This window comes from Kryptolebias marmoratus, linkage group LG10 (assembly GCF_001649575.2).
Source record: "Kryptolebias marmoratus isolate JLee-2015 linkage group LG10, ASM164957v2, whole genome shotgun sequence".
Taxonomy (NCBI): domain Eukaryota; kingdom Metazoa; phylum Chordata; class Actinopteri; order Cyprinodontiformes; family Rivulidae; genus Kryptolebias; species Kryptolebias marmoratus.
Window position 1 is genome coordinate 21,014,886 of NC_051439.1, and position 13,065 is coordinate 21,027,950.

A 13,065-nucleotide genomic window follows, 5' to 3' on the forward strand; every position below is an offset into this window, starting at 1 on the left:
TTTAACATATAATATTTAGATTTAACATTTAACATTTAGATTTAACATTTAACATTTAGATTTAACATTTAACATTTAGATTTAACATTTAGCATTTAGATTTATATTTAGCATGTAGCTGTAACAATTACATGTAATTCGCTAAATGTTGTAAAAAGTGACATCAGAAAATCAACACTACATTTTAAAACAGTGTTTGAAGCTAAATGTGACAAAATTTAGGAATGAATTTTGAGCACAAGCTCCTTTACAAACGGCGCCCCATAAAAATGAGAAAGAATCGTTCACATCACGAACACGCACTTGATTTTTTTTTACATGCAAACCTTTAAAAAAGTATTCAAACATTTTAAAAGAAGTTGGAAAGCATGTCTGGAAAAAGAAAGCTAAATCCAAAATTAATTTATTGACAACTTTATTTTTCCCAGAAAGAAATCAAACAGGAGCGAAGAGAGAGGTGCACAATCGACCGAGGAATGATGGTGAGGATGATATCTACCTCACAGTGGAGTTTGTTTGCCAGGTCAGGTCCAGTACCTGTTGGCTTTGCAGAAATGAATTTACACACATGATCGGTGGGTTTGTTAAAAAAAAAAAAAAAAAAAAAAAAAAAAAAAAAAAAAAAAAATTTGTTAAAAAAAAAAAAAAAAAAAACGAAAAGGAAATCAAATAAACACCAACATGTGGACAGCAACATCTTTACACAGACAAACAAAATCATGAAATGTAAAAACAATGTCATGACTGATGCGGACGGAACATCCTGAACTGACCCAGAACTCAAGAAAGATAATTGAGAAATCTTTCAGCTGGAAGCTGAAATCAGCTTCATGAAGCACACAGAATATTATTTTACAGCTGCACAACATGAATCATGTAGTCAACAGGAGTGATTTCCTCCTGGATCTGCACCAGTAACACACACAAAGAGGACAGGCCAGGTTTCATCATTAAAACAGGGTTGGAACAAACGTTTCAAAGGTATTTATGACGAGTTCACTGATACCCCTGGCCTTCTTATTGTTCCCCCTCTGACAGAAATCCTGTGTTTTAAGGTTGATCTTTGAAATTTAGAGAAGCAATATGTGTCCTGCTCGGTTTAATCGTTTTATTATAATTATTTTTGGGGGATAAAAGATCAACACACAGCATACATAATAAACAGTGACCATTACTGCTGGTAACTTATTGTAGTGGTTTGTTTAATCACTTTAAATCCTTAAGATTTTACTGCCCAATTAAAAGATAAGATGTTTGTGCTGACGAGTAAAAACTAATCCACAATCAGTCGCGATAAAACTGTCGATCAGCAGCAGAGTTCTGTAGTGCGAGCTGTTTTCTGACATCTGCAACATCAGCCCACGTTTGCGCCTTACCTGCCGAAGGTTGCGGGTCACTTTGACGTCATGCCACGAGTTGTCGTTGAACTTCCCGTTGACGGGCTCCACGATGGCTTCAAAGGCCCCAGAGCCCAGGTTGATAACGAGGGAGACCGCTCCGTCCTTCAGCGCCAGGTTGACGTAGTCAGCGGACTTCCCCGTGTGAAGGATAAGGCCGTTCCGCTGCCACGTCTTGAAGGACAGCGTGATCTCGTCGCTGCTGCTCTGAATCGGGTTCTGGGAGAGATCGTAGCAGAAGTACTCCGAACCACGGAAGGTGGCCACGTTCTCTTCTCTCGCTGTAAGGAGAAGAAAAATAAGTCATTAAAGTTGGGACCAGACCATCATTTGTTTCAGATTGAATCTCTTCAACCATTTAAAACATGCAACTTTCAGCTTGTTGCTTACTTTTAATGCCAAATGTGAAGGAAGCACCACAAACACACTCATCGCAAATATTTTCATCTCATCTCACATCACCTTTTATGTCATCATTATAGCAACTTTATACCAACAACTTATTTCTTTTAATGTAATCTCAAGGTTCAAAGTTGCCAAAATGTTGAAGTGATGTAGAAAAACTGAGTTCACTTCATGATCCAACAGCTTGTAAAACCTCTTTCAGCAGCAGTATCTCAGTTATCATCTCCTCTGTGACCTTATCAGTCTCTCACATGGTTGTAGAGGAGTGTTCCCCATTCTGCTTTCCATTGTTGCCTCAGTTCATTCATTCTAAAAACATTATGCATTTTAAGACCTGACAGAAACCTGATAACGTGTTTAAATGTTGTCTTGATATGGATGTGGATGGGTGTACCTCGAGAACCTGTTTTAGGACAGACCCTCTTCACAATTCAACAGTGTGGGTCACAATTGATGCACGGTTACACCTTTATGCTAATGACTCAGTTAACAGTCATGAAAACACCGTTGTCCTGATTTTTGACATCTCCAGGGACATTTGAGATTATTCAGTTGCATTTCTTTGCAAACTGGCGCTAATTTTTTGTAACATAGAAGACAAGGCACGTGCAAAGTATTTGTCTTTCTATAAAAGAAAATATTTTAAGTTGCATATTGAGCATTTCTTTTAAATAAACGCATGCATGGTTCTCATATATAACAGAAATAAATGTTTTTTTTCCATCTGACAACCTTGTTGCTGCCAGCTTCTAACTTCAGACTAAAACGAGTGATTTTGTTCTCCCAGATTACGGAGCAGAAGGTGATCTGATTCAAGAAGCCAACCACAGTTTATAAACCTTTGCAAACACAAACATATCTACAGCTCAATAATTATTTACAGATAATGAGCTAAAATTTGGCATCTTCCTGACATCCTTTAAGTACTAACAAATCACACGTCTTTGTTTAAAACTTTTGCACGCAAGGATTTATGGATTTATGTATTATTCTAAAGAATGCTACTTTACCTCATTTAAGGACACTATTCTTCTTTATTTATACTATACACTGTTTAAATACTGTATACTTTGCACTAATCACAGCTAAATTGCCGTCTTATATGTTTGTTTAAAACATCTCTTGCAAGAACAAGACCTTGTGTCTTAATGAGATTATTTTTTTAAATAAAAGTAACTAAAACCTTCGTATTTATCAGGTTTTCATGTTTCTATGAAATGACTGTACAGCTTTGGATTTAGAGGAGTGAAAAAGAAGCAAGAATCCAGTGATAATCTTCGCAAAATTTAGTCTAAAATAAGAAACCAGATGATAAAACCTTCAGAAATACTCAGCATGTGACAGAAAAGGCTGCTGGCAGGAACACAGAGCTATCACAGAACAACATCAAAGGCCTAATCTTGCAAGTGAAATTGCCTGTCAAAGAGACACTGCGACTCAGTGGTCATGTTTCTGATCAGACAGCGAGAACCAAAGATGGGAAGGAAGCTGCAGACCGACTGTATTTATGACCTTGACAGAAGGGTAAAGGAAGATGTGGGACAAACGAGAGCTGAACGCTAACAAAGAAAAACGGTCCAATCAGAAATGATCTGTGATGACATCTTCAATAAACTTGGTGTCTCTTCAGCAAAAAAAAAAACACCGGACTTTGTCCAACTAGAATCTGCATGAGTGCAGTCGGATTGTTGGAAAATAAAATAGGCTTTTATTTATTTATTTTTTTACTCCAACTGTTCTCCAAAGCTTCTGTTCATTCAAAACAAATTCATATATACCACACCCAATGATTAGTGTAAAATATGCAGATAAGTGAATGAGATGCACTGAGACTGGTGAGATTTAAGATGGCACACAGAAAAGAGTGAAATAAAAAAAATGGATTATTTTGCACATATGTTGGAAAATTTGTCAGAAGGGTCATACTTGCAGCATGATACCGTCACCACCATGCTTTACTCTGTAATATTAAGAGCTGAAGCTGAAGTTTAAATGTCACTGACCATCTATCCTCTCTGTTTCAAATACTGATGGAGATCTGAAACAAACCAGCAGCAGCAACTGATGGATTCTGAGATTCTTCTTTCTTACCAGCAACCTTTTTATTAACTTTAATCAACTCTAAAGCTTTGCTGGTTCTAATAAATCCCTGTGACCACCTTTACCCTGGTTTATCTGAACCAGGGCATGCGTGACATTTAGAAATAAACATTGTCTGTTTTTCTAATTAGTAAAGTATTTATTCCCACTTTTAATGTTTTCAGTTGCTCCCTGCAACAAAAACCTAACACACACACACACAGAATATTTCTGCTCAAACAGAAAGCAGACACGATTTGGAATTCGCTCCTGAAGTGTGCCTGGAAACCTCGAGAACAATGAAAATGTTTGTGCTTCAGGTCTTTAAAAGTACCTTGAAAACAAAACTATCATTCTATGAGCGAGCAAAAGCACAGCAGGGCAGACGCTGTGCCCTGATGGTGGCTGGCTGAAGAAGAAGAGAGAATAAATCTCAGTTAGTTCACATCTGTGCACCAACAATCTAAAACTGTTGCTGCAGATAGACCAGTCTGTCTGATAGCAGAAGCAAGTATTGATACAAATATAAAAAAAGCCTAAATAAAAAAAAGCTTTGAGTCTTTAAAATTGGCATATGCTGTATGTGCATCTTGTATTTTCTGCAGAAGATGCATGCCAAACTGTTTTGCATCATGAATAATGAATTTGCATTAAATGGGAGACTTGTAAGCTGTAACCGAGTAAATGACCAAACCTAGACTGGCCATTAAAGATGCAAAACTAAAAGGTGGAATGTGAGTGGATAAGTAATGTGGAGAGTAAAAGGACTGTTCAAGTGAATAGCAGTCTGGCAGAAGAAACTTATGTGGCTGAAAACTTCCTGAGACGGTAGAAAGAAAAATGTAAACTTAATGTAACATTTATCAACATATTTGAACACTTATAAAAAATGAAATGTGCATTAGGTAATTTTGGGACTGCAATCATACATAAATTAATTTTTGATCTGTGTGACTAAACTTTAAGTTGTTGTAAAGCAGTGGTGTCCAATCCTGGTCCTCAGGGCCACCATCCTGCATGTTTTCCTTGTTTCTCTGCTCCAACACACCTGATTCAGTGGTTAAATCACCTCTTCATGTTCCGCAGAAGCCTGTTAATCACCCATTGATTCAAATCAGGTGTGTTGGAGCAGAGGAACAAGGAAAACCTGCAGGATGGGGGCCCTCCGGGATCAGGGTTGGAGACCACTGTTGTAAGAGGGGAACTGGTCAAAGATGTGTGTGTGTGTGTGTGTGGGTTTGGGGATGAGGGGATGAGGGGATGGGTGGTAACTACCAAGAAATGCCCTCTGAAAGAGCCCTCTCCTGTTGGAACTGCACTAACAAAGACAGTTTTTTTCACCCATTGAATAACATCAGCAAATAATCCGTTTGCAGAAAGAAGTGACAACAAAAACTGTGCTCCTTTCTCAAAGTACCGGTTTTCTTTTGCCATCTACTTTTTGAGCCCGCAAAGTCAAATTGCATCTGGTCTCCAGCGTCGCTTCCCCAATGCGAGAAAGCATCCTCGCGCCTCTCTTAATCTACAGCCCACTGCGAGGGAAAAAAGCAGCTTTATCTGTGTGCAGGAGGAACCACGAGCAGGTTTTCCTGCGGGGATACAATAAGAACACAGCCCTGCTTCAGATGGCTTTCTGAAAAAAGGAGGAACATTATGTAAAAAAGCTCTATAAACCTTCTATGGATTCATATACACTCTGGATATAATCCCTCTGTTTTATGGATGTGGTGATCCATTGAAGTTACCCAGAAAGGTAGCTATAGCCTTTGAAATATGGAACAGTAATGAACTGAGAATGAATATAACGTCTTTATGGCTGAAATGAGAATGAGGTGAGGAGATTGTTATCACCTCATAATGGTTTTAACGGCATCCGTAAGCTGTTCTATTTGGAGCCTTCGTTTGATGGATGATCTCGAATGAGTCCTGCGAGGGGTCATCCATAAAAATGTCAGAGGGAGAGATGGCAGAAGAAAAAGCTATGACCGCGGTAAATATCTCTTAAATTTGAAGGATGCTGTGCAGACTTGGTAGCAAAGAACTGAATTTGTGCTCTTCAAATTTCATGATGGGTTTTTCCACTAGATTCTGTTAGTAATAGATAATCTAAATAGTAGTGGACAGCATTATAAGTAAGATAAATGTAAGCCATGATGAAGCAGGAATATTATTTAAATTTTAAACACTGTGGCTTCAAGTGTTTGTGGTTGTTGGATTGTTCATTTTAAAAAGGTAAAAGGAAAAACACTTTTAATGACGGACTTACATGAAATCAGACAGATTTAGAGGATTTATTTAAAGCACTATCTACAGCAGGTAAGATATTCATTGTTCATAACCTCCTAAGAGATCTAAAATAGCTCTTTAAAATCCAGCTACTTGATTTTAAACTCCTGATGAAACATTTTCTTTGAGGAAATATTCATACCCATTTCTGAGTTTAGTTTGAAGCGTCGTTTTAAAAACTCTTTCCCAAGACATCAGACGAATCACAAATCAACATTATTTGTCCTTGTGTAGGTGAAGTACTCAGCAAGACAGATCAGGGAAACACTTAAGACATCTAAAGTGATTAGAGAAGGACTTTAAAAAGAACAAGACCCAAATTAATGCGTTCAAAGAAATGGGAATAATAAAAAATACAATGAGTAACTTGGCCATTATAAGTGTTTTTTAAACACCAACCTGTACTTGTTGGAAAAAATCAAACATAAAAAGGTTATCCTGAACTACGTCAAGTGTTGCAGTTGGAAAGAGTTAAGTCCAGTAGTTTAACAAATATATGGAAATTCAATTCTGAAATTCTGAAATGCACTCAACGTAAACAAAGCACTTTTATCTGCACACTTTAGTCAACAAGTCTGAGCGTTCATACATACAAAAACATAAAAAAATGCCAGACCTTTCCATCCCAAACAGCTCTTTTATGGACGTTATCACTGTTGACCTATTTTCAGTCACTTTGGCTGTTTCTGTAGGTAAACAAAAGGTTGTAAGCAGCCTGTCACAAATTTAGCTTTTTTACTTTAAAGCCACATTACCTATCAACAAAAGAAATGAAAATTATGCAGATTTTGGTTCTTAGTGTATGAATTTTCATAAAAAATCAAATTATTCTAACTATGGGTCTCTTTCATGCCAGTTAACAGCCAATGTATTAAATGACTACAAACTATAAGAAGATAAATTACCAAAAAGCATTGATGAATGAATAATATGGATTGTTTTGCATGAATCTTTAATGTTACAACAGGCCTCAGTGGTACCAGGACCTAAACCAGCAATAAATAAGTTATTGGGTCATGCATAATTGAGTGACATTATGACTTATGATACTTACAGATTTGCCCATGGCTGAGCTTAATAAATCATGGAGTAGTGTTTTTTTGATCCACAGAGACCCTTTAGCAGAAAATCAGTCAAATTAACACAAGTTTATTAAGTTTTAGAGACTATATTTTAATCTTAATTAATACAGCAATAAAATTTAGATTATTTAAAAAAATATATTTCAGACCATCATATATTTTGTATATACTTGAAGCTGCATGAGAACATTTTGCAGGATGGCTTGTGGTCGCATCAATTTAGTGCCCAGATGTGTTAAAGTATAAAAGTTCAGGTGGAAATCTGAAGCTTCAAGGATTTGTAACCCATGATATGCTGCACAGACACAAACAACTTTGGGTTATGTAGAATCTCTAAAAAATGTAGGTTGTATCATTAATCTCAAGACAGATCCATTTACTGACAATCATCTGTCTCCATTTCTGTTTAAGTGTTGTTCCTGCCCCAGTTTGAAGATTATTTTCTCCTGAAAAACACCAGCATTAGTCATTTATTTAGCTAATGATCTCTGGTTTTCATTGTTTCATGGCCCATACGTCATTGTTACTTATTCTTTTTTATCATTAAGTCTTCTGATATGAGAGGAAATTTACTGTCGTAAATCAAAAAAGCCCACATTTTCAGTTTAGGAACAGCATCTTTCATTTCCACGCTCAGATATTGTACCACTCTTTCAGACTCACCTCTGCTTGCACTCAAAACTGTGTTTCTGCTGTCAGATTTAGTGTAAACTGAGAAACTCCATTCTGGTGTTCGTATTCAGCAGGGAGATAGTAAAGGAATAATCATCAGGAGGCACCTGACAGAGCCACAGCGAGGAAGATGGGAGCAGGACCGGCAGGGAAAAGGCAGCGGTGAACTCGCGGGTTGCAGAGTTGAGGAATGAAGCAGCAGCAGGTTGAGAGAAGCTTTATCTCTGGTTGTGCTGAATATGAATGTGACTGCTGGGCTCTTCCTTCCTCTCAGGCTAGGGACCGTAAATTAGAACTGAGGGAGACTCTACTCTGCAGCGGCATAACAAATGGAGCTGTTAAACTACAACTTCAAAGAAGAGGATTCACGCAGAGCTAGAACATAAGTGGACACAACCAGAAAGGCACAAAATGGCTGCCTTGTTGCACCGTGCTCAGCTCTGGAGATAACGCCTCCAATTGGTAAATCTAATATGATTTCAGGACGGTTCGTGCAGATGTTCTCATCTACAGTAATGAAATTAGTTTAAAAAGGAGTCATTTTTCAGAAGTGGTACTTTCTGTGACAATGTACTCCTTCAAATGAAAGCCCAACAATTTTCACTTATCTCTGTACTCTATAAACTTTGTACTGTGATATTTCTGAAAAGTATTCCTTTAAATAATTATATTCTTTATTAAAATATGAAATAATAGAGAAAATGAGTGACACATGAAAGCCAAGACTCAAAGTTTATTCTAAATGCTACGGACAAATTTGTTGGCACCCTTAAAAAGTCTAATAATCCCAGAATTATAGTCAAGTGTTTAACCCTCCTGTGGCCTTCAGGTCAAATGGACCTGAAGTTACGACGGCTTCAGGGGGGTTAAAATTAATTACCATTCATCAGCCATTCAGCCTAATTTAGGGAAACAAATATGCCGCCGTTTGGTTTGGTTGTGTGCACCAAACTGAACATGGAGCAGAAACAGCAAAGACCAGAGCTGTCTGAGGAGCTTAGAAAGGTTAAAAGTAAAGGCTGCAAGATCATCTCCATGCAGCTTTGTGTTCCTCTGACCAGAGCTGCCATTATTAGTAAAAAGGTATAAGGTTTATGGGACTGTAGCCCACCTCCCAGGACATGGGAGGTGGTCTCATGAAGAAATGAGACCAAAGGTTGATCAGACCAGATGGTCAAAGAAAAACCATTTAATTTCTGATTGCACCATCAATTTCATTTTGAATCATAATGGGCTCCATGAAAGAAGAGTGCTCCATTGTTAACAGAAAACCACAAAAAAGACAGACAAGAATTCACCTAAATGAATGGCGACAAGCTTTAAAGTTTCTGGGACAGATGAGAGAAAACTGAAGCTTTTTTTAACGGATCACAAAGGCGTAAATTCAAACTGGAAGACCCGCCTCAGCCTCACCTGCATCATCCAATCGCTGCGTCAGGCACTTCCACTGCAGCCTATCACCATCAGACCGTGTCTCCATCTTAACCAATCAGCGAACAAGCCTTCGTTTAAAAGGACTACCATCATGGCTTCATCTGTTCACCAGCCGAACTTCAACCCACCTCCACCCCTCGTTTCCCAGCTCCTTCAAGCTTCCTTCCTCTCTCAGACCTCCTCCACCAGTGTCCGGCCCGGGGAAGACTCCTCTAATCCTCATCCTGAGCTTCTCATCCAAAATTATTGCTTTTCACAGCACTCACATCTTCTGCCAGGGTCCGAGTGCCAAAATCTTATGTCTTTCATGTCCAATAAAACTATTTAATTGCAGCTTTTCTTTGTGTGAGTCTCTCCAGGTTGAACTGATTATTATGTAAGGGTACCAACAAAATTCTTCACATCTGTATGTTCAAACATTGCCGTTTATGCAAATAATAATTATAACTAGAAAATCCCTGAAGAAACTCTGAAGGGTACCAACACAAATACCTAAATTAAGAAAAAACACACACATTGATGGATGAAATACAAAGGGAACCAAGAGCAAAATAAATGCTAAAGTTGCCGCCAGCAGCCATGGCTACCATACACTTACATCTGCCATCGCTGACCACTAAGACTACGAAAGGCAAAATAATAAAAAAAAGACAGCAGACTGAAAACCAAGCCCCAAACAAAAAGCTGCAGCGCAAAAAACCCCAAAACACAAGCAGCAAAGACCCCAAAACCCCAACAGAGCTCCACATAGGAGCCTTTTTCTGTTTGACAGCTGCGAGAAACTCATCCAAGCAAGGCATAAACACATCTGCTTAAAAAATAAAAACATTTTCCTGTGAAACTTTATGTATTCTTCTATAAATATAACAGCAGTGGCACGCTAACCACTCTATCAGGTCACTTTCAGAAAGGGATATATTTACTGTGAACTGATGATTCACAAACAAAACTGAAATAAAGCAAACTGAACATGAACTACCAGAACAAAAACTGCCAACATGTCCAATCTCTCCTCAGATTGAAGCTGTATCACATGGGATAACATGAAATATCTGGGTTGAACAAACTTGTTCAGTTTCTGAAACTCAAGTGTCATTAAAGCCTAAAGGAAAAATCCATAAAATAATTTTAAATCCATTTATCTTCCCTTTTCTTTAAGCATGTGCAGCTGGTTTCCTTTTGATAGAGGCATTTATATGTAGAAGAAACTTCATAAATGATCTAACACTTTAGGATCACATTGTAAAGAAATCCTTACAGAATATTTGCATATAAATAGAATGGAATAAAAGCTAAAGCCAGCCTCTACTTCTTTTTCATAGATGTGTTTTGATGTCAGATTCAAATGCCTCAAGTCGCAAAAACATCAATACAGGTGCAAACGCACACTGGAGAAATAATTATGCGCCCCAGTGAGTGCATTTATGATCTTATACAAACGGCGTGATGGCTTTTGGTGCTCCAAAGCAGGAGAGCTGGAAGATTAAACCTGTGATTTCAGCGTGGATGAAGCCACTCGGCATCAAAAACATGCAGATTCGAGACTTTTGGTGTTGTGGCATGGATTAAAGACGGCAAATGCAACATAAAACTGACTCAAATCACTCAAATCAGAGGTCAACCAAAAAGTGGTAAATATTTTCACTGATAATCAGTTTTGGTACAGTGAACGGTTATTAAATGACTTTTACAAGAATCTAACACTCCAGTTTATATGTTTTGTTCCCCACTTTTTTATAATTAAACAAATTTAATATGCATTAGCTTTTGATTTTAATGCAGCTTGCTCTGTATATTAATTAGGCGACGTGAACTAATATGAGGCTGCTTTCAGGATGTGTTGTGCACTTTGTCAGTTTTATTGTTTTGACCTGGAAACATTAAGAAAAGTCATGACATGCATTTTTTTTTCCAATCCCAGTTTGTGCTCATATTCACTCAGTCTAATCAGCAGCTTATTAGCTACAGGAGGAACCTGCTGAGCACAAAATGACTAAAATCAACTACAGAGCTAAAACATTTTTTTTATATTCTGCTTTTGTAGTACTTTTTCAGTGAAACCCACAATTACTCGTATTATATATATTTCAATTATTGAATTATGCAGCGGTTCTTTAGCAAACTCTGCTGGAGAAATGTAGTCATTTCTACTCTTTTGTTTTTATTTTACTGTTTTTTAGGGTGGTTTAAGATGATGAACAAAACCCAAATGATACTAAATCTGTGCATTTTCCTTGATAAACCAGTGAAAAAGTCTTATTAGACCTCAGTGTTTCTCATGTTACATCTTTGACAATATTCACAGTATGACTTGAGTAAATGTTTGAGCTTCACTGTAGCTAATTTAGAGTTGTACTCCACAGAAAAGACCACATTCATCTTTATTATTAACTGCTGTAATCAACCTAAATGGTCACAGCGTGCGGATGACAGATAAATAGAGAGCGGGGTGCGAGGGAATAAAAATGAAAGGGGTTTCTACAAGAGTAATCCTCCTCCCTCAGTAGTGCAAAGACCGATCGGATGGCTGAGGGAAGCAGAACAGAGGAGACCGAAGGGGAGTAAAGATGGCGGAGGGGGAAGGGGTGGAGATAACCATCAGTAATTTCAGCATGCTGCTGGATTTCCATTTGTTCGGTGGCTTGACCAATGGTGCATTGGGATGTCTGCACCAACAACGGTGTGGTACTGAAACACTCAGCAGCAGGCGGGGGGGGCTAAGGGGTGGGCAGAAGCACCGAGGCATCGTCTTCGAGGAAGGAGGAGGAAGGAAGGAGGTGCTGCCATTTTGTTGTTCGGACAATGGCATCTTCACATGCATTCGATTAAAACCAAATAAACTTGACATGTTATTATAGCCCATAATGTCAGCCTAATAATTGTTTGCATTTATGGTATCAGGTTATGTTACCGTGTGTGATGTGAGATTTCAAAGGATCTAATAAAAAAAAACGCCTAAAATATAAATGTTTTCCAGGAAACACTTTGGGAACTAACCTCCCAAAACAAGCTCAGATAAAAGTGGAAGTCAATGGTAAACTGTTACAAGACATTTACATCAGAAGAAACACAATTTGACCCCAAACATAAAGATTTAGTAAATTATTTGTCGAATAACATCTGCAGTGACCTTCTTAATGGTTTTTTGTTAATTTTAGGCAACCATTGGAATATAAAACTAAATTGTGGGAAATTAAATGGAATATCAGCCCAGAATTGACAGTGAAAACAACACAAACACAAATTCAGTTTACTCTATCAAATGACTGAAAATAATGTGAAAATTTGACATTTTTCTTAAAGCAAATATGTTGTCAAGATTACAAATATCTTCAATATTTACAGTTTTGCATTTAATTAATAACTGGGAGACGCTTAATTGATTTTTGGTGTGAAACAATTGGTTTTCTCCAAGTGATTGTGTACAGGTAGCTGATTGACCTTAATCAATCCCTCCAGGATTTCGCGGGGCATTTTCCTAAAAGTTGCATTTTTTTTTTACTAAAATCAATAAAAAACTATAACTTTTAACACATAAACCAAAAATACTTACTAGTTTTGTAAGATAATTCCCAACAAACATTGACATTCTCAAAAGGTGCTTTATTTGAGAACTTTGATAGCTTCTAAACTGACATTCATGAGCATTTCTGGATTGTCCCTGGTCTGCAGCTCTCCTCACATGTTTTGCAAACACAAAGTGTTTGTCG

At 37.6% G+C, this 13,065-nt stretch overlaps 1 protein-coding gene across 2 annotated transcripts in view; it reads right to left on the reverse strand.

The window, feature by feature from the left end:
- Nucleotides 1–13,065, reverse strand: part of nrxn3a (neurexin 3a) — a 140,292-nt gene that overhangs the window by 67,425 nt on the left and 59,802 nt on the right. The window contains exons 6-7 of one of the 2 annotated variants that reach the window (XM_037977845.1): nucleotides 1,377–1,678; nucleotides 500–544 (exon numbers count right to left, since the gene is read on the reverse strand). In XM_037977845.1, the coding sequence (XP_037833773.1) occupies nucleotides 500–544; nucleotides 1,377–1,678 (347 nt within the window). The remainder of the gene's footprint in view (nucleotides 1–499; nucleotides 545–1,376; nucleotides 1,679–13,065) is intronic. The other variant, XM_037977846.1, reaches the window with a different exon arrangement.